The sequence below is a fragment of the Frieseomelitta varia genome, unplaced genomic scaffold (genome assembly GCF_011392965.1).
Source record: "Frieseomelitta varia isolate USP_RPSP 00005682 unplaced genomic scaffold, Fvar_1.2 scaffold_444, whole genome shotgun sequence".
NCBI lineage: Eukaryota > Metazoa > Arthropoda > Insecta > Hymenoptera > Apidae > Frieseomelitta > Frieseomelitta varia.
The window spans coordinates 166,435-189,224 of record NW_025110195.1 but is presented as its reverse complement, the minus strand read 5'-3'; the positions used below and the strand labels follow the sequence as shown (position 1 = coordinate 189,224).

Below are 22,790 nucleotides of genomic sequence, written 5' to 3'. Positions count from 1 at the left end.
CGCTTCGCTTTTTCTCCTTTGTTTTGTTCAATGACGCGCGTGCTTTTAAGCGAGCGTAATGTGTCGACGAACGATGTTTAAAAAAAAAAAAAAAAAATACACGGACCGTGTCACACTATGTGACGTTACTTGATTTGTATCTTTTGATTTTTAACCAGTGGCGGGCTCGTCGTTTGAAATCGTGGAGGTGCTGCAACTTTTGAAATGTATCTGCACACTGTAGATTTTATATTATGTGGATTTTATACATTATATATATATATATTATATATTATGTGTATTTTTACTGTGGATTTTATATTATTTTTCGCGTAAGAAAATTAAATATTGCACGCAAATATAAATAAATTAATAAATATATTTATGTATCGAGGAAAATAACATCTAATTTTTAATTAGTTTTTAATTATTAAAATTTGGGGCGATGTGTCTTAACAACGAGACATGTTGGATGAATGTTTTCGAGGTGTGTTGTTAATTCTTTTATGAGTGAAAAACTTGTGAAAGTCAGTTTTGATTTTTTTAAATGAAATCGTAGATTGAAGATCACATCTATTTACGTAAAACGTAAAAAATAGTAAATTTTGGGTAAAGTGTAAAAAAGATTCGAAGAAGATATCAAACAGTATAAGAGAAAAATCATAAGTTTGCTATAGTTACATCCTTTCTTACTATTTTTAATAATTATTTTTAACATTTTCATTGTTGTTCAATCTCCTTCAACCACACAATATCAATGATATTCATTTACAAAAATCTAATATCTTTCGTTTTAACGATCAAATTTTCTAAGTCGAAAATAAAATCTGTTATAATTTTTTGATCGATTTCTACAGGAAAAGATTTCGCTCTGTCGTCTATTATATAATTAAATTTTTTCTTAGATCCTTAGTTCTTGAAATAAGAAATGACAGATCAACAAAAATTAGTAAAATATATGTTTAAAAGTTTGCAGCATTGGAGAAACGCATATTATTACATCTGGGAAGGTCTGCAAAATTATGTTGGAAACATAAAATAATGAAAAAACATTCTGTATATAACATTCATAGTTAAAAAATATTCATGGTTGAAAAATTTTCTTTTTTCTTCAGAATTTTGTTTCTCTTTAAAAAACGATTTTCATATTCCTATCGAAGGCACAAAATTCTCGCGCAACATGAAAAAAAAAGAAATTAATATTTGTTATTTATTGATTCGTTGTTATTATTTAGTATTATCAATCGCTGTTCAAATGTATACTAACGTTGCGTAATAATTTTTTGTTGCAGGAATGTTCACTGTTATCGACGGGATACCAACATTTCAGTACACCTTGGCCCAATGGAAAAAAATCGCAACGCATTACGGTGGATTGGCTGGTCTAACCATCGTTGGGCTACTGTTAGCTGCGATCTTGCCCTGCGTAGGGTTGTTTTTCTGTTGCTGTAGGTGTGCCGGTCACTGTGGTGCTAGAAGTCAACCCTTCGACAAGAAACACGATCATTGTAGAAAAGTGATGCTGAGTATGGTGCTTATCGCGGTTGCTACTATTATTCTGTAAGCATTCCATCTACTTTATCCACAATTTCTTAAATTCACGAATTTATGAAAAACTTAACCTCTTGCGCTGGAATGACGTGCCACGCACGTCGAGAGTTTCTTGCCCCAAAATTGTAATATTTTCTCGGTTTTGAGTATATTTAAGTAAAACAAAACAGGCAAAACAAATTTATTACTTCTATTCAGTGATATACTGACGAGTTCAAAAAGAAAGCGACGAATTGTTGTATACGGTTTGGTCACTCGTTACGGTCCGCAATCAGTGGTTAACCTCTTGCGCTGGAATGACGTGCCACGCACGTCGAGAGTTTCTTGTCCCAAAATTGTAATATTTTCTCAGTTTTGAGTACAGTTAAGTAAAACAAAACAGACAAAACTAATTTATTACTTCTATTCGGTGATATCATACCGACGAGTTCAAAAAGAAAGCGACGAATCGTTGTATACGGTTTGGTCACTCGTTACGGTCCGCAATTAGTGGTTAACCTCTTGCGCTGGAATGACGTTCCACGCACGTCGACAGTTTCTTGTCCCAAAATTGCAATATTTTCTCAGTTTTGAGTACAGTTAAGTAAAACAAAACAGACAAAACTAATTTATTACTTCTATTCGGTGATATCATACCGACGAGTTCAAAAAGAAAGCGACGAATCGTTGTATACGGTTTGGTCACTCGTTACGGTCCGCAATCAGTGGTTAACCTCTTGCGCTGGAATGACGTTCCACGCACGTCGACAGTTTCTTGTCCCAAAATTGTAATATTTTCTCAGTTTTGAGTATATTTAAGTAAAACAAAACAGACAAAACAAATTTATTACTTCTATTCGGTGATATCATACCGACGAGTTCAAAAAGAAAGCGACGAATCGTTGTATACGATTTGGTCACTCGTTATGGTCCGCAATCAGTTGCCAGCGCAAGTGATTAAAGGAATTAATTATTATTAAGAACGTATGGTAGCTCGTGTATTTGAACGCTTAGTGTAAAAAATTAGAATTAGTAAATGAACGATATAGACACACGTACATAAATTCAACGCAATACATACATTTCATTCTATTGTTACTAATCCTTTTAAAAATTGCATATTATTAATTATCGTTATTATACTATCAACGAAAGTAAGAAAGAATTTACACAAAACCAAAACACTGTAAATAATTTGCACGTTTTTCCGATAACGAAGATTACCTCCGAGTTAATCACTGACCCGAATAAATAGTTGATATTCCCCAACATCCCCTCCAATTAATTTTCCTCCAATCAAACAAAATGGAACAAAGTGAAATTCCCTTTTGCATCTGGCTGATGTGCATGCCAAAGGGAAGTTCGAGCGGATATCTGTATCAATAAATAATTTATCGACAACGAGGCGGATCGGAACTGGAGTTTAATCGGGGAGAACTTTCCAATTTGTTTGTTCCCTCGGCGAAAGATACCAAGAAGACAGACGGTACGATGTAACTTTTCAGGTTCGGCGTGGTCTGCGCCTTTGTAACGAACGAGTACATGCAAGACGGGACCAAAGAGCTGCCTAACAACGTGAAAGTCAGCCTGAAAGACGTGAAGCTGTATCTGAACAACACAAAGGAGGAGATTTATAACATCCTCAAGACTAATTTCGACGAGCTGGAAATTAACCTGAACAACATCCTGCAGGCCAGCGGCAGAATCATCACCGAACAGCTCGCTGAATACTCCCACGCGGTCTCGTTGACTAATTTAAGCGATATTGTCGCCGGCTTGGAGTCCATTAAAGAGGACCTGAAGATCATGCACACGATCACCCGCGATCTAAGGACAAACGCTAGTCAACTGGACATTGGTACGATTCCTTTTGATGTTTTATTTATGTCTGTGTCTTTCACTTTTTTTTTTTTTTTTTTTTTTTTTAGAAATATTCTAGAGAAATTTTTATTATTAATTAATTTTTATTATTTAATTTATTTTATTATTTTATTTTTTATTATTTTTATTACTATTATTATTATTTTGTTATTAAACTTACTATTACTATTGTTATTATTTTGTTACTATTATTATTATTTTATTATTTTTTATTTAATATATTATTTTATTTTTTTATTATTTTTATTACTATCATTATTATTTTGTTATTAATATTTATTTATAAATTTTTTTTATTCTCATATCCAAAGAAACGTTCGTTTGAAAAATTTCTTTGGAGATATTCTGACTATAATTTTATCAATTTTCATTTCTATTTGAAAAACGTGTAATCGTTGCTGAAAGGAACATTTTCTCTAGATGTAATATACCTACGAATATTCCAAAGGAAGTTTTAAAACATAATTATTTCAATGGAACGAAAGTTTTGTTAGGAATGTTCCTCGTTCGTTTCAGTTGTACGAGGTGTTAAAAACAATCTCCTTCACACGCTCGCGGCTTGCAAGACCCAAAATTGCAAGCAAGTGCTGCACGATTACAAAGTGAATCAAATGTCAGTTCAAGTAGACTTCGACAAGGTATTTCCTTTTTTTTCTTTTCGCTTTTCTTCCGCCTTATCAATTGTGTTTGTCACGTTTGTCGTCTAATCTTCGTTTTCCTTTACATGCGTACAGTACATGGACCGATACTTCCCAAAGGTATGATAATTTATCATTATATCTACACTATTACTCCTTCGGTTTATTCGCAAAGTTACGGCATTATTTCTCCATCGATTCGATAGTGTACACTCTTCTTTCCTTTATTTTATATTTACTTTCTTTGTCATTTATTTCTATTTTTTTTTTTTTTTTTTTTTTTTTTTGTCTCATTAATTCTGTAATGGGAAAAGGAAGATGAATCTTACTGATACCGTTCGATTTGCTTATGTTTCTGTTCTAATCTGAAATGGTAGACCAATGGAAATTAGAAAATTCCTTTTTTCTGTTTTAACATACATGTGTACAATATTAACTTTCTTTTTTCTTTTACAAAAAAAAAAAAAAGTAGAACTGTAGAACTGTTGATACACCAATAGTGATCTATTTATTTTCTTAATCTTATGGATGTCCAGCCATTGGTTTACGAATAGAGTTATTGTAGTATAAACTTATCTGATTCCATGCTTACCACCAAAATAGCTTCAGTCTGTAAGTCATAAGCTAAAGCATGTCAACTTTCGATTTTGTGTAACGTTCGATATGTGTATCGTTTCGTTGGATACCTTTGTTTAAGTGTTTTAGAATAATTTCGAATTACTGTCCTCACTCTACGGATCTTGAATCACGAGGGGGAAGAACAGTCACATTGTAACAAACTTACAAGTCTGTAAACACAAACGCGACAAACGTTTAGAAGGAATGAGAACTTTTCTTATTTTGCACTGAGTTTTCTTTTCACTACGTTCTTTCTTTTTTCCTTTTTTTTTTTTCTTCTTTTTTTTTTCCTTTTTCTGAATTCGAGAGATCCGTCAAACACATCTTGAAACCATACCTTTATTTCCAGCTGAGCACTCTTTGCATTCTGTCGGTCTGCGACGAAGAGCTTTTGTAACAGACTTGGTACATTTCAATGCACTTTTCAGTTTCATTCTCTCTCTTTCTCTCTCTCTCTCTCTCTCTCTCTCTCTCTCTCTCTCTGTCTTTCTCTCTAACATACCATTAACATACGTAGGGACTGTCCATTTCAATAGACACGAGCATGACACTTCTCATATCGATACCTTTGACTGTTCTACATTTTCTCATTTTAATGTGTCATTCTCAGGCATAATCGTTCTTTCTTTTTCTTTCCGATAGATCTTTCATCGCTCGACTCCTTTCCGAAATCGATCGAAATTGATTGAAAACCTGCGATTTTCTTCCAGCTGCCGAACGTCACGTCTGCGTTGCACAACATCACGATGCTGATGAAAGGCAACATCGTGTCGGAGGTGAGCCAGGGTAAAGAGTCGTTCCTGAAAATTCAGAAGGACATTCAACACGCTGTGAACCAGACGATACCAGTGGTGAGCGCGAGCATCAGGAGAATCGGGGTGTTCTGCAGTAGTCTGGCAACAAACATGACAATGCTCATCGACAGGATAAACGTTGAGATAGACAGGTCCGTGAAGAATGTAGACTTTGCGCGGACGCACATCGACCAGTATTCACCGTACAGGTAAGAAACAATTTGGTATAACCGTAACTAATCTGGAAATTTCAGTAATTACCGGTTCTAGATGTAGCTGGGTGAAAAAGGCTAAATATCTCCTTGGAAAATATTTTTCGTGCAATGGTTTTTAAATGGTTTTGAAAGGGAAATGGGAAAGAAAGCTTTTTGTTGACTCTTTTTTTTTTTAAATTTCTGATGAATGAATTGTATATAATGTTTGAATTGTTATCTTCAGATGATTTCGATCATCAGGAATGATATGACAAATGAACGTGAATGATATGTGAACCTGCTATAATCACTAACTGATTGTAGTGCAATAACAGAGCAGATATCCACTAATTATACAGCTCACATTCAGTGATAATGATGACTTTGAGAAGAAACTAAAAAAATTTAACCAACAAAAAATTTTATCTTCCACAATATTGATTTTGAAAATCATTTAAGTTTCCATGACATTAAAAACAGAAGGGACATTTAGGTCCTCTTTCAGCTGAAACTTGTATTTTAAATAAACAGTATTGAAAATAATAATTGAAATACTTTTAGAGAAATAAGAGATATTTTATTTAATAGTGATGCATGCAAGTATGTTAAAAATATTTATTTGAAACATACGTATGGGAATTATTAATTGAAACAAATATTAAATTATAAAAAGTATTAGAAATAATTATATGACTTGCATTAATCATTTCTTCATACCTTTTACAATTGGATGCTATTTCAGAAGGAAAGAAACAAATATTTATGTATTCCCGCCATTTACTTTCAATAATATACATATTTCAAACAGAAAATCAGATAGATTTTAGCGTAATATCATGACTAATTCTTTATTATAGTCGATAAAGAAATTGATGTACTAAATTTATAGAATAGTCTCCACACATTATTTGTTGAGTATTGTTCAACACGTATTCTGATCTTTTAAGTATTGTAAAAATTCCATTAAATATATCACTGCACGTGTAATAAAAGAAATAGTTATTTCAAATAATTATTTCAAGTTAATCCTAAAAATTATATAATAATTGATAAAATATATAATTGAAGTACACAGTGAATATATTTGTAGAATCAAATAAGTATTTCAAATAATATTTCAGTCAATATGAAAATAAATAATTGTTAGGAATTATGAACTGTAAAAGACTGTGTGGGGAATGATCTCTTTTTTTGGAAAAAATGAAACTTAAACTTTCGCTTGTTTGAGCCTCACTGTTCACAAAAAAAAAAAAAAAAAAAAATGAAAAACAGGTAACAAAAGAAAACGACTTATATTTTAATATGTCCAATAATTTCTATAAACATTTTTATTTATTTTAAATACTATTTCACCCAGTATTGGTAAATATAAAATATTCTGTTTGGATAACGAAATATTTAAGTAGTAAAACTTTTAAATAAATCAAAATAAATGAGCTCTGCTGTATTTCCATTTTACTCTTTTCAAATATTCGAATATTGCAGATAATTTCTGTTCTCCCTTTCTGACAAATATATTTTTCTTACAGATACTATGTCGGTCTTGGGATATCAGGAATTTTATTAACAGTTTTAATGTGTCTGACTTTCGGCCTCTTCTGTGGTATTTGTGGAAAGCGACCCGATGGATATGGAGACGACTGCTGTAACAAAGGATCTGGAGCACGATTTCTTATGATGTAAGCTCTATTAATTAGCAGTTTATTAGAAGTAATAACTAGCAAATCTCTAAAACTTCTTTTTTTACTAATTATTTGTACTTTTTATTTATTGTGATTACTATCACGCTTCTGAAACTTCAACATTTATTAATGGGAGTTATCTTGTATAAATGTTTGCAAATCTACATAAAATACTATTTTTTGAAAAAAAAAAACTTCCATCTTTCTATACACAGTATGTAGATTTGTATGCATTTTTAAATTTTCATGAACATAATTAAATCTAAATAGAAGATTGTTTCTTTTACGTAGTATTATAATTTATACTCTTTTTTTTTTGTTATTTTACATATTTTTGCATATTTTTATATTTTTCAAAAAACATACAAATTTTCCACAAATCCGCAGTCTAATAATAAGAAATTTTATATGTAAAGTATTATATAAAGTATTATGTAAATAGAATGTTATGGAGATGGACTTTAAAGGATTCATTTTTATGAAATTTTTCTAGGGCTGTTTGGATCATTTTCCTCCTAACGAGCGTTCTCATGGTGATCACCGTAGTACACATGGTCATTGGTGTACTTGTTCAAAGAGCTGTGTGTGAACCTTTGAAGAATCCATACGATAATAGGATGTTTGCTCTGGTTGATGAAATCGTTCAAATTAATAAGACGCTGTATCCTCAGAATCCTAATGATGTGAATATGAGCTATATAGTCAGGTAAGTCAAAGAGCGTTAAAATATAAATTGATCAAAGATTACTAAAAAGATCATCAAAGATTATAAATGATCACAAAAGAATTACTTTGATCAAGAAATTCAATTGACCAGTATGCGATTCCAATACAAATTCAAAAAAATAAATGAGCAATTCTAATTTCTTTATTTCGTTACATAAATTAATAATTGATGATTAACATTCAGTTCTCGAGAAACAAATGACTTGTTCTCACGAGTTTATCTTAAGAAAATGACACAAGTGTTTTAATAATAAATTCTAAAATAAATTAAAAAAAAAATTTTTAAAGTGCTCATAATATTATTATTGTAATTATAGTTAATAAATTACTCAACACGCTTTCTACTATTAAAGATGGAGTTAAGCTTTAAAATAATTTAATATTTTAAAGCTTAACAAACTAAGAAGAATCGGTAATGTGGGAGGTATACTGAAACTGTTGCAGAATTCATGAAGTCTAACTATATTAAAATGTGCATGAGTTCGGATGTAGGAAGTTCTATTACTCATAAACACAAGTCTTCATTCCTCACTCTATCAAAATCAAAGAATAATTCCACAATGCAGCAAGCAAAAAGTAATTCTATCGTTTCTTCATGACAGAAACTGCCATCTGAACGAAACACTGTACAAAGTGCTGAAGTTGGAAAACATCTACAATGTGAACTCGTTGCGCGAATACGCTGGTCGTTACGACATCAACAACACAATCCAGCAACTACGACGTAAGATCAGTCTTTCGCCTGACGTAGTCATCTTGACGGATAGCGCGAAATCGAAATTGAACGACCTTGCGCAGAGTGGTCTTAGTGACATAAAGTTCTACCAGTACGTCGAGATTCTCGCCGATAACATCACGAATATCAATCTGGAACATCTGTCGAAACAGTTGTTGGAAGTGTCGGCTGAATTGCCTACAGGGCAGGATGAGATTCGCGTCAGCCTGGAGAAGAATGCGCTGGATCTAGTGTATTATCACGATCAATTAGTGAGACCTATGGCTATGCTTAGCGAACAATTGGTCACAAAGGCTGTGACACTCGAGGAGAAGATCAAGTTTAACCATAGTTCTATGGCGGAAGCTATTCATCATCTGGTCGACGAAGTGACGAAGGCGCAGCAGTTCTTGAATAAAGACGGGCCAGAATACGTGCAACAAGTAAGTTTTGAACTTCTCTCAACTGCGAGTGTATGTAAAATATGCAAAAGGTATGTGAAATTTGTACTCGTAAAGACAAAGAAGGTGCCTATATACAAAAAAGCATAAATAATAACTGTAATAAATGTAATTATACAATATTATTATATATATTACACGCTAAAATAATATATTATTAATATGTTATATAATGTTATATTATAATTATGTTAATAATTATAATGAATTATGATGAATAATTAATTATAAATGCATGAAGAATTAAATACTAATACAAATTCATTAAAAGCTTGATATTTTTTATATTTTGAGAGTTGAACGTTTGATAAACGTTCATTTTTATACATCTATATTTTTAAATTTCATTTTTATTTTCACTAAAGTTGATGCTTCAATACAGAAATATTGAAATGGTTAGAAAAAACATATTTCAATAAGATCATTCTGCAGAATTTTTCATTACATTACACTAAATTGATTAATGTGTCTCAGTTGTCACAATTGATTAATTTTTTTGTTACAGCTGGCCACTAAATTTGGAAACGCTTTTCTTCGTCAAGTCGACGATTTCCTTGAGCGAGTTATCATTTATGCACTATCCAATGTAGGAAGATGCGGTCCTGTTTCCAATGCATACAATGCCACACTAGTCGCAGGATGCAACAAAATCCTAGATCCATTTGTAAGCAATCGATTCACCTTTTTTCGTACAGTCACTTTGTTAACACTACAAAATTATCCACAGAATGGTCTCTTCTAAATCACAAAATAATCCTAGAATTGCCTTTTCTTTTTTTCTAATTTTCCAAAGTAATTTTAAAAAAACTTTGAGAGTTTTAAATAATTGAGATTAAAAAGTAATCCAGCAGAACAGCTTTTAAATTATAAAATTACAAAAGAGTGCTTTTATTTGTAATTCGCAGAGTGAATTCTGTTCTGAATTACAAAATTTTAAATTAAAAAATATTTCACATTTTAAATTTCACAGAATAAATTCCACAAAATGCCTCTCTTTAAATTGCAAAATTTACACGAAGATTCTTGTGTTTGTAATCCGCAGAATGGTTTCTGGGTGAGCGTGGGCTGGTGTCTGGTCCTCTTCATCCCAACTATAGTGCTCTGCGTGAAATTGAGCGCGCTCTACCAAAAATCGGATCCCTATCCAGGACCTCTAGTCGAAGCGTAAGTTTCTCTTGTTTCAGTATCATTTAAACCCAATCGATAGATTCAACGCTATTAAGTGTTTCCAAAATATAATTAGATATCCGGTGCATGCCAATTTTGAATTTCCCAAAAATGTCCTTTGCTGTGAACTCGGGATTATTTCGTATCGTTGAAAAGAAATTTCAATTCACCCGTATTCGAAATTATTATATTGATCTAGTTTAGAGGCAAATTGGCTGAATTATTGCCCTTGAGAGATATTAGGAAAATTAGGAATAACATTACATCCACTCGGAAACAATTGCTTCTACGATTTTCCTCGCTAATTTCTGGCCAGCAGATTCTCAGCACCCTCTATGTAGAAAATGTTCAGCCTTTTGTTTCAATCTGGTAGTTAATCGAGCTTCCATATTATCCCCAGCATGCACATACTCGCGCTTGCGATATCTTTTCATTTTCTAGTCGGCATGAATTCCTTTTTTGATCCTCACGGATCAAATGAAACTGTCTACTTTTGTAAACAGATTTTTTTGAATTAAATTTTCAGAATTAAGTTCCAAATTATCATTTGTTTTCCTGTTTCAAATTATTGAGTAAATATGTTACTGGAGATAAATTTATTATCCTGTTTTACAGGAGATAAATACAGATATTTTGTAAACAAATTTTTTGAATTAAATTTTCAGAACCAAGGTCCAAATTATCTTTTGTTTTCCTGTTCCAAATTACCGAGTAAATATGTTACTGGGGATAAATTTATTATCCTATTTTACAAGAGATAAATATAGATGTTTTCTCTCTTGAAAATTGTGCAAACTCGAACGTTTTTGTAAACACTGAACAATTGTTAAGTCAATCTGAAGATTGAAGTTTCTCCTTTATAACGATCCTTTAAACTTATTCTACAATTTTTCTACAAAGTTGTATATACTAAGTGCTGTACATAATTCTTACAGTTGTACAGTTATACATAATTCCTTTTAAGATGTTATACATACTTGTGTATATCTCACTTTGCAGGAAATCTCCTTTACTTTCTTCAAGCAGAATAAATGTTCCTGTTTAATTAAAATCCTGTTAGCACCAAGGAAATAAATTTATGCCAAAAAGTGTTGAATAAAGCAATTCGTGTTTTGCAACAAGTTTCCTTGAGAACAAAAAGAGACAATCAGTCAGAAAATTACAAGTTTCAACAGTTTCATTCGATTCCTGAGCCATCCCACTATATTTTGTTTAGCCAGTTTCAAAATTGTATCGCCAATTCTTCAAGTGAATCTCATGCAAACCGACGAGAACGACGTTGTCTTTTTTCTCACAAGCTCACTTGCCCTTATTCTTGATTTTTCTCTCGGTGTGTCGTGAGTTGTTAACTAAAACTCAGCGTTGATCGTCGCAAAAACGTATCACAAGAGAGGTGAATAAAATAACGTTTGGCTCGAGAACTTTGTTCCTCGTGAAAATTATTCGATTGTCTGATATTTTTCAGTGATTCTCTAAATTCACACTTAAATTATCTCGATTAATTATCCAAGTAAATAAAAAATATAGAACTTTCAGTTTCTCGCCAAGAATCCTAATTTATATCAAAGGGCTGAGGAGTCACTGTGATGTAGACTAACACTAAAGAAGATCCCTGAAAATTCGTTGACAAGTTCGCTATATTCTATCAAATTATGAAAACATCTATATCACGTTTTTACAGTTGCAAAACTAATGATATTTTCTTATATAAGAATTAGAACACGTGGCTAAATCTCCAAATTCTCAATTTCTCCGCTTACACCATGATTCCAAGCCCTGAAAATTGTCAATCGGTAAAGCAATATCAAACGATCGAATCACTTCATTTTTATCAAATGCAGTAGCTCATATTAAATTAAAAGTAGCTGTCTAATGTGTGGAATGGTTGTTGGAATCTAACCGCTAACACGCTCCGTTCCAGTGAATATTTGTATGACGCGTACGCAGACAGGGATAACATACCCCTTACTCAGTAAGTATAAAACAAGAACAGCCAAGTTGCTCGCATGCTGGATTATGTTGATCGTGTAGCACGCCCGTTTAAATCCTTTAACGCTGCGAACACAGTATTATCGTCCGTTTCACAATTTAGCCTTCGTATATACGTCAAACTCGGATGTTTATTCCTCGCGATCATACGTAGAGACACAGGATTCTTGTAGCGATTTGGTTCGTTGAAGCGACTCCACCCTTTCTCTGCATGATACACCCTTTAATTCTAACACTGCGGTGAGCATATTGTAGGATCGGAATTATGGGGGAGAGAAAAATTGAGAATGTTTTCTGAAAAAGTTTTTTGAATAGCCAAATAGCTGAATTACCGTGAAATTTTCATTAATCTGGCGAGTGTAAAAAGAACAAAGTTTTGTAAGAGCTGTGGTCTTACATTTTAATTAGTAAAACACTTACAATATAATTTATTTAATTTGTCTTTTTTTTTTTTGATCTATGAAATATTTTTCAGGAAATCTTTCAATTGCAATGATCAAATTCTGTGGTTTTTATGCGGTTATGATTCTAATTACAGATCCTACAATATTGTTTCGAGTACATAGGTATATGAAAGAGTCTTTAAAGTCTGTAGTTAATTTTTTGCTACTTAATATATTGTCTGACACCTTCTTGACTTTGTTACATTATTATTGCAGAGACTACGGATCTTTATGTGTCTATAGAAAGTTTGAAGGCGTAGAAACTAACGTAACGTGCTAACAAAAATATATTGAATATCCAAAACTATATAACTGATGATCAAGTAGTGATTCTACATGAAAAGGAAATCTCTAATGTTGAATTTAATAAAAAGTCGTAGATGAAGAGATGTGAAATAAAATTTGTTAAGCCTCATTTTCAAGAGATTTGAAAATTCTAAAGATTTAATCATGTGAAACATTCAGAAAATGTACAGGGTTACAGAAAATGTTATTAACCAACTTCTCACACGAATGTTCCTGAATCCTAAATCCAAATTTCTGTTCTCACTACGACGTTGGCTTTTTATTTTCGAAAAGAACATTTTCTGACGATCTTTACTACTGCAATTTGTAGCTAATGCAACTGAGTGAAACATTTTCTGATTATATTATCATTATATTAGATTAGCTTATCTATTATTTCTATTATTTAGATTTTATATATATATAAAGAAATATTCAGCAGTAAGGGAAAATGTTGCTTGTCACAAATAAATTAAAAAAATTTGAATTAAATGATGGAATATATGATTGATAGAATACATTACAAAAGAGCACATGGAAACAAATTTTATTCAAGTTTCAAAAGAATAATGTAATTAAACCAAATTTAATTTTAACATTTGTACGCATTAGAAAAAACGAGAGCTTCACAAAACTTGGAGAACACGATGATTACTCATTACTTTGTTTTGTGATTCTTTCTTACTTTTTATTTTTATTAATTTACTCGTTAGTTTGTATAAATTAAAACAACTTTCATATTAATATATAGATTTCTATAAATTTCTACGTGTAAAATTCTATATGTATAACTAATATATATATATATATATATATATATATATATATATATATATATATATAAATAATTCTACAATAGTTGTACATTTTTCTATATTTTTATATGTAGAACATATTCTATATTTAACATACAAGTGATACAAACGTGAAAAAGAAGAGAAATGAATACTATTCAAAGTGATAAAAACACACATTTATACTTTAAAAGACATTGCCAGTAAGACAAATTAGTGTTAAAAAATTCTATTTTATTATTTTACATTTTATTTCAGCAACATTCGCAAATAAATCTACATATGAATATCCGCAGTCTGTCGATTTCAAGCAGTCAAGTATGTTTAAGTTGGTCGTGAGTAAACGATCAAATATTTTCTTTTCCATTCGAATCAATCCGGAAGGTGTTAAACGTTTCAACGTTAAACTTACTTAGAAACTAACGCTCGCGTAAGAATTGTTGTTTTTTTCCAGAGCTTTTAAAAACTAGCAACCGCGCGAGGAAATGAAATCTTTCTTTCACACACACACACACACACACACATACATGAGTTTAGCGGCGTACGAAAAGCTATTTGACCCAAGATGTTAACGACACACACACACACACACACACACACACATGTAACACGCAGAGAAACAGCTTTAGCAAGAAAACAGTACACTGATATTTCTCTAACTCGCATGACGAGTGCAGCTGGGTACTCGGCGATCGACTCGACTGAAACGCTTCCTTTTCCTTGCAGTGTCCACGACAAGAAGTACGTGTCGCACAGCAGAGACCCTTATGCAAAGTACGAGAGCTACGACGGTCCCGCGGGCGGATACAACGAACGGGAGAGAGTCCCCGAAGCGCATCAGAGCACGTCCCACTATCATCACTATTCCAGATACTCCGACGTGGCGCCAAAGTAAGTGTGACGAACGAGCCGCCAGCGGGTCCGCCGGTCGAAAACTTCTTGAAGCGAGAGGATTATTCGTTGTTCGTGAAACGAAGCCCCTTGAAAGAGAGAAAGCTTTGGCTAGTTTGGCTGAACTTCGTTTTGGAGTATACAAAATTTTTAATTTTTTTTTTTTTTTTTTTTTGGTTGACCCTCTGACTTTAATATGAGACACTTATTAATTTTGTAAAGTGAAGAGTTTAAGAAATTGATGAAATAGGATAGATATTCGTTTTTGAGATTTGTTTTATTTTATTTTATTTTATTTTGTTTTGTTTGTAATTTCAATTGACGGTATGCAGAATGCATGAATGATCAAATAAATTTTTGTCATTTAGTGGTGTTCGGTTATCAAAGAAATTCATTTTAAATATAAAAAGTTAAGCATTAGAACTGAATTTGAAGAGGATTCATCAGGGAACTACTTCCTGGCTAAATATAAAAATCTTATTTATTTATTTTCATAATTTATCTAGTTGAATGCATGTCGAATGTACATCACATGAATTTGTAGTTTGTTCAATGAATTGAGACACTGGCTATGAAGTTTCAAATAGTCTAGAAAAAATTTACTAAAACTCGATAATCATTTACAGTTCATTTTGAAAGATAATTCTATAAGTCGAAAGAATTTTACATACTCCAAGTTTTAAATCAATATTTGTTCCAATAGATCTTTTATGATCTAATAAATATTATTTAAGACTTTAGTCACGAAATTTCGAATGATTTTAGACATCTATCATTTCATATGCAGTGATTTTATTGCAGTTGCATTGACTATTATTGCACGTTGATAAAATGAAAAGTGTATTTTTTTAATTAAATTTTTTCTTTCATTAGCAAAGTAATATCCAGTTTTGTTTAAAAACTTATTTCTCGCTTCTTCTGAAAAATAATATAATTTTTTCCAAGAAAAAAAAAAAAAATACATTTACATCGCAAATGTGTGATAGACATTTTAAACTTTTAAAATAATAATCACCACATAAAACTAACTCGTCAAACGCTATTATACGTTTCTAAAGAACATCACAAATGATATAAATTAAATTTATTTAAAAAAAAACTAGATATAAATATAACATTTAATTTCTAAATATATATTTATTTTTTTTATTTTACAATATATATATATATATATATATATTTAGATCATTTACTTTCGAGATAATTAGAATTATTAAAATAAATTAATTAACTCTGGTACAAAATAAATTTTACTTATTTATTTTTAAAAAGTTCATTTCCATTACTTTTAACTATTAATAATATTATTAATTTTTAATTATCACTAAAATATATATTTATTATAGAACTTCATTTAATTGTATAAATTTTAAATTATATATGTATATATGTGTCTCAAAACGAAGTTCAAACTAAAAACTAAAATTCCACTACGAAGTAGGATCTCAAGGATCAAGGGATCATTTTTACAGAATCGTGCTGTCGCTTTAAGGATCTCTCCTCTCTTTCTCTACTCATTTCACTCGGATCGTCATTTTGCATTTGTTTTGAATGAAAATGGAATGAGAAAAAGAAAAGAAAAAAGAAGAAGAAAAAAAAAGAAACACTGTCGATGTTACTCACGTATCTAGCGAAGCGTAGAAACGTGATCTTGTCAGAGACCCCTGAGAGTTGTTTCTCGCGTGAATCGCGAGCTACCACGCTCTTGAACGGTTCAATAGGTTCTCTCTCTCTCTCTCTCTCTCTCTCAAAACGACAACTTCCTTTCGTTTCTCCGGTTCACTAGTTCATCTCTGGTTTATTTTGCAGTTCCAACCCCACGTGGCGAAGCCACGAACATACCGCCCCCTCCAAAACAGAACCTCACAATAAAGTCTTTAGCATATCAGTAGAAACGCAGTAAGTCTTGCCAAAGAAACATCCATTCGGACCGAGCAAACATTCTTAAACACGGCTTTCTGTGACACGTTGCGCAATTTCTTTCTCTCTTTTTCTTTCTGTCTCGTTTTTTCTTTCTTTCTTTCTTTTTTTTTTTTTTTACCTGTTCATACGATTCCACCTGTTCCTCTCGATTCCTGTACATCGAGGCCTGATCTTTCGTCGCAACCGATTTATTTTGTCTTGTCTCCTCTTTCTTTCTGTATCTCCTTTGTCTCGTTTCCCTTCATCGGTGAGCAGGGTTCCCACTCATCGCGCGATACATTCTTTTACTCTCGCCTTTTGTTTCTTCGATTCGTCCGGATCGCTCGACATTATAACTCGAGGATGGGATCAAGCTCTCTGTTTGAGGTTCAATGATTTTGAAAATACACACGGTGGACATTTGTCCATGAGTTTCCAGAAAATTCAGCAAATTCAGATAAAATGTGTATTAATGATGCAATAATGTAATTGGTGAAATTGAAAGATCTGTTTTTAGTACTGAAAATATAATATTAAAAATTATAAAAGCATCAAAAATTATTCTGATTTGCGAATATTAGTTCTTTTCTTAAATATTAACAATTGTTGAAAATTAGTTGAAAGATTTGTTATTAGTACTGAAAATGTAATATTAAAAGTTATAAAAGCATCAAAAATTATTCTGATTTGCGAATATTAGTTCTTTTCTTAAATATTAACAATTGTTGAGAATTAGTTGAAAGATCTGTTATTAGTACTGAAAATGTAATATTAAAAGTTATAAAAGCATCAAAAATTATTCTGATTTGCAAATATTAATTCTTTTCTTAAATATTAACAATTGTTGAAAATTAGTTGAAAGATCTGTTATTAGTACTGAAAATGTAATATTAAAAATTATAAAAGTACTAAGAATTATTCTGATTTACAAATATTAATTCTTTTCTTAAATATTAACAATTGTTGAAAATTAGTTGAAAGATTTGTTATTAGTACTGAAAATATAATATTAAAAATTATAAAAGCATTAAAAATTATTCTGATTTGCGAATATTAATTCTTTTCTTAAATTGTTGAAAATTAGTTAAAAGATCTGTTATTAGTAAAATATAATATTAAAAATTATAAAAGTATCAAAAATTATTCTGATTTGCGAATATTAATTCTTTTCTTAAATATTAACAATTGTTTTTCCTTCATAATTTTTGTTATTAAACGATACAATTTGTGATTGTATACATTGTTTAAACATCTAGATTATTTGCTGTAGTTGGCATAAGTAACATTTTTAAAATATTTCTTAAAATATATTGTTGAGCTAAATAAACTAAGAATAATTTGTTATTCTGTATATATGACATATTGTAGCTATTGCAATTATTTTGAAAATCTCGAGATGCTAATAAACTTTAAATTTCGTCCCAACATTTTTGTGATTCAATGTGATCAAAGTCAAATCACATAGTTTTAATATCATTATTAATTGAATCATTTCTAACTCTCTTAAATATTTAATTAACGAACATTTTTGCAGTGTAATTTAAGTTTGGGATAATTTAACGAACGATATACGACAATATTTTTCAACTAGTGTCAATTTTATTAAAAAATGATAATTGCATGAATATTTATATCATTATTACGCTTTCTATCTGAATTTGTTAAACATCTGAAAACTTATGGACAGGGAGTGTGTAATATAGCTGTGTTTTAATCCGTGTAGCTTTTAATGAAACAGGAAACACATGTATCAAAATATATAGTACAGATGCAATACAACATGCAACATAATCAATATAGTACAGAGTAACATATTCAAGTTTTATTCTCTGCGATTATTAATTGTCATTCGTACGAATTTGACAAATTTTTCTTATAAAATATGTAAAATTGCGATATCGTTACCTTTAATAGAATAGAAATTTAGTTTATTTACTATTAATAAGTGATTTTGCAAATTTAAGTCCTCATAAACAGCCTAGATTGTTTACAGTCTGAACAAAATTTCACTCGTGAATTTTTAGAAACAATTATTCTTCCTGAATAACCTTTGATAGATTCGACTTAAAAATTACTTGTATAATATAATAAAACCTTCATTAGGTAATCCAAATTTTTTTTTCTTTTTTAGAAGCCCAGAATATTTAAAAAAAAGTTAGGTGCGTGTATAAACGACTCAACAGTACGATAGTTTTCGCTGTGTTTATCTTTTCATTATCAATCTTTTACATCATTATTACGTTAATTTGACATCAAGGGACAAATTAAAATTAAAAAAATGAGAGTTAATATTATAGGATCATGCTCAACTGTGTAAATTATGCACGCAACATCTAGAACAAATATATCCTAAATTGTAGCTAACGATAAAAAAACAACATGTATAATTTCAACAAAATTATAGAGATAATTATTGTGATATGAGAGAACTAAATTAACTAATAAAATATTATATAATAATAATAATAATAATGTTATTACATAATATTATAATTATATTATATAATATTGTATAAATATAATTATAATTATATTATATATATATTAATATTATATATTATAATATTGTATAAATATAATTATAATTATATTATATAATATTGTATATAATATAATAATATTATATAATAATAATAATTAACTAACAAACGATAATCGTTACAATATTTCTAACACTTGATCAGTGCTGGTATTGTTAAATATTTTTCAACATCACATATCTGTTCTGTAAATCTTGTTTCTCATTAATGATCACAGAAAATGAAACTTGAATATCTGAATACACTGTACATTTTGATATATTGATAATACCTGTAATATACACACATACATATATTTGATACAAGTGTGTTAAAAACTAAACGGATTGAAACACGAATATATTAAATAATTAATTAACAATTAATTATATCAAATTAATTATAATTAATTATAATATATTGCACTTGTATTAGGGATCTCTGTTCTCTTACATAGAAACTTGCACGATACTTTGTCAAGGTAGGCGACGACATTGCAAATTCCAAGAGTTCTGACGTACAATTGTAAGTACTTGTTTGAGAAATGTTTAGTGAATGTCGAACCACTTACAACTCGGATTGTATCCTGTATTCTCCGTAGTTGTAAATCGAGGTCAATGAAGAAGAAATTTCTTACCGACGTTTCGCCTTCTCTGTGTTTTGTGTAATAAGTTAATCATAGATAAAGTATCACGTCTTTCCCCGCATCGTATTGTTCTATCAGCAACCATTAAAGAAGTATGAATTGCATGATTTGCCTTGTACAGTATTCATTGTTGAAAATTGAGTATTTTGAAAGGGTCAAGTAGCTTTCCAAAAATCTGAAAACCTTTAAATTACTTTGACTGCTGGTATCATTGGACACTGGGGGCCATGCAAGTTCGCTGAATTATGGAATTTTTAATAAAATTTTAATAAAATAAAATGGAGAAAGTACGAGAAATAAGATTAAATTAAACATCTTGAATCTTTAGTAGCATAATACAAATTACCACTCGAGAGTTACAAATTACTGAAAGTATTTGCTTGATCCATTCAATCCAATTTGAATTTTATCTCGACCATTTGTATTATTATTATTGTTATAAATTTTATTTATATTTATTATTATATTATTATAAATTTTACACTTTAATTATTTATACTATTTTCTACTACTTTATACTATTATTTTATTTAATTATTTATACTATTTTGTACTACTCTATACTATTATTTTATTCATTTATACTATTTTACACTACTTCATACCATTATTTAAATTTTACACCTTAATTACTTATACTATTTTGTAGTACTTTATAATATTATTTTATTCATTTGTACAATTTTACACTACTTTATACCATTATTTAAATTTTACACTTTATTTATACTATTTTGTACTACTTTATAATATTATTTTATTCATTTATACTACTTTACATTACTTTATACCATTATTTAAATTTTACACTTTAATTACTTATACTATTTTGTAGTACTTTATACTATTATTTTATTCATTTGTACTATTTTACACTACTTTATACCATTATTTAAATTTTACACTTTAATTACTTATGCTATTTTGTACTACTTTATACTATTTTATTCATTTATACTATTTTACACTATCTTATACCATTATTTAAATTTTACACTTTGATTACTTATACTATTTTGTATTACTTTATAATATTATTTTATTCATTTGTACTATTTTATACTACTTTATACTATTATTTAAATTTTACACTTTAATTACTTATGCTATTTTGTATTACTTTATACTATTATTTTATTCATTTGTATTATTTTACACTACTTTACACTATTATTCTATTTATTTATACCATATTCATTTATACTATTTTACACTTACTTTGTACTATTATTTAAATTTTACACTTTCGAGTGGAGTATGTTGTTCAGTTTTGTAATTCAGTTTTCGAGCGTGTTTCATTAGATTCACAATGATCAAATAACGAAACAAAAAGGAAGAAGAGAGAGGCTGTAAAAGTATCGTTGTAAGGTGCAGAATGTTGTTGACACGCCATGCAAATTAATCTTGATCCCATCTGACACATCTCATGCAACCCCGTTGGTCACGCTTTTTTTCCCGGTTATTTCCAGGTGAGTGGGAACCTTGCGGGGGGGCAACTTCTCGCGTCTCTCGATACGCCTCTGCACGTAAGTCGCAAGACAGATTGTTATCAACTGTGTCTCCGTATCTACTTCTCGTTTTTTCCTTCTTTTTGTTCTTTTGTTCGACTCGTTTGCGCCGCAAAGCCAATAGTAGCTTCGCTGGAGCTTTCTCGCAGGAGTAAATGAAAACAACGTCAGGTTGTGTCGATGATCGGATAAACGAAACTCGCTCTCCTCGTACATTTACACGCATATTTGCCACCGAATCGCGTTTTTGTCTGATCAAGTACGCCAAGTACGAGGATTTGCGAAAAGAGCATGTCATAGATTCGAGTCACCTTTTTTTTTTTTTTTTTTTTTTTTTTTTTTTTTTGTCCTCTTCACGAGGAGAATCACGGTGTAAAAACGTATTTACTCTTTGATTTTTTTCGCTTCAGCAGCTTCGTCATTCGTTTGTTCGCTAAGGCATACATACATACGTTACGCTATTGCAAAAAAAAAAAAAATAATAATTCTCACTTCGATGTTCGAGAATATTTTCGTATCGTGTCTTTTTGTTTTATTTTGTTTTTTCTTTTATTTGTGCTCGTTGTTCGACACGTTTGACGAAGCATAGAAAGTAAACACTACTTGGAATTTATTTTTTTTTTCCCCCCCCCCCCCGTGGTTTTTATTGATCGATTGGGGGTGTCTTTGCAGAAATTGTGACTTCCCTAATGGTGGTCCTCCTGGGTACCAACCAGCTGCCGCTGCTCCTCCTCCGCTTAGCACGGAATACGAGCGACCACCTCCCTATTATTATTATCCTGGGCCAGGGTGAGTTGACCTTTAATTTTTTAATACTTCGGTGGTTTTCAGTCCCACGAGTTTTATCCGACTCGCCAATGAAATTGTATTACATCAGCTTGCTCTGAATACATTTTACTCTGAATACTATTTTAAAATATTTGAGAAAAAAGAAAAGTTAGAGGGAATATCTTTATTATATACGGTAATTAGGGATACGCTTGAGATCAGGACGGGAATTTCGAAAATTTCTGATCGAGTCTGGATTTCTGAATATTTTTGGCTGTGTATAAGTAGTGAAGATGGTTTTGGAATTTTGTACTTTCACTTTTCAGGTTCAGGTTCGATTTCCATAAAAAATTCAATATTTGTTGTATATTTATATAGTATATTTAATTTTATTTTAATTTTTTAATATTAAATGTGCGTATATATAATAAATATATAAATATATAATATTTTATACAAATTGTATAATATATTTAATTTTATTTTAACTTTTTAATATTAAATATATATATATATATATATATATATATATACATATTTAAATATTTATATATATAATAAATATATAATATTTATTATATATATTTTATTTTATTTTATTTTAATTTTTTAATATTAAATGTGTGTATATTTAAATATTTATATATATAATAAATATAT

General features: G+C 30.3%; 1 protein-coding gene across 1 annotated transcript; it reads left to right on the top strand.

Annotated features, from left to right (window-relative positions):
* Positions 1-907: 907 nt before the first annotated feature.
* LOC122532261 (prominin-like protein) lies at positions 908-22,461 on the top strand. Its single transcript, XM_043660874.1, has 16 exons — positions 908-989; positions 1,272-1,539; positions 3,015-3,367; positions 3,907-4,028; positions 4,125-4,148; positions 4,632-4,640; positions 5,357-5,649; positions 7,164-7,313; positions 7,810-8,022; positions 8,645-9,200; positions 9,724-9,882; positions 10,261-10,382; positions 12,307-12,357; positions 14,623-14,787; positions 16,597-16,686; positions 22,035-22,461. Exons 1-16 carry the CDS (start codon positions 908-910, stop codon positions 22,153-22,155), a joined length of 2,778 nt encoding a protein of 925 aa, XP_043516809.1. The 3' UTR covers positions 22,156-22,461.
* The last annotated feature ends 329 nt before the right edge of the window (positions 22,462-22,790 follow it).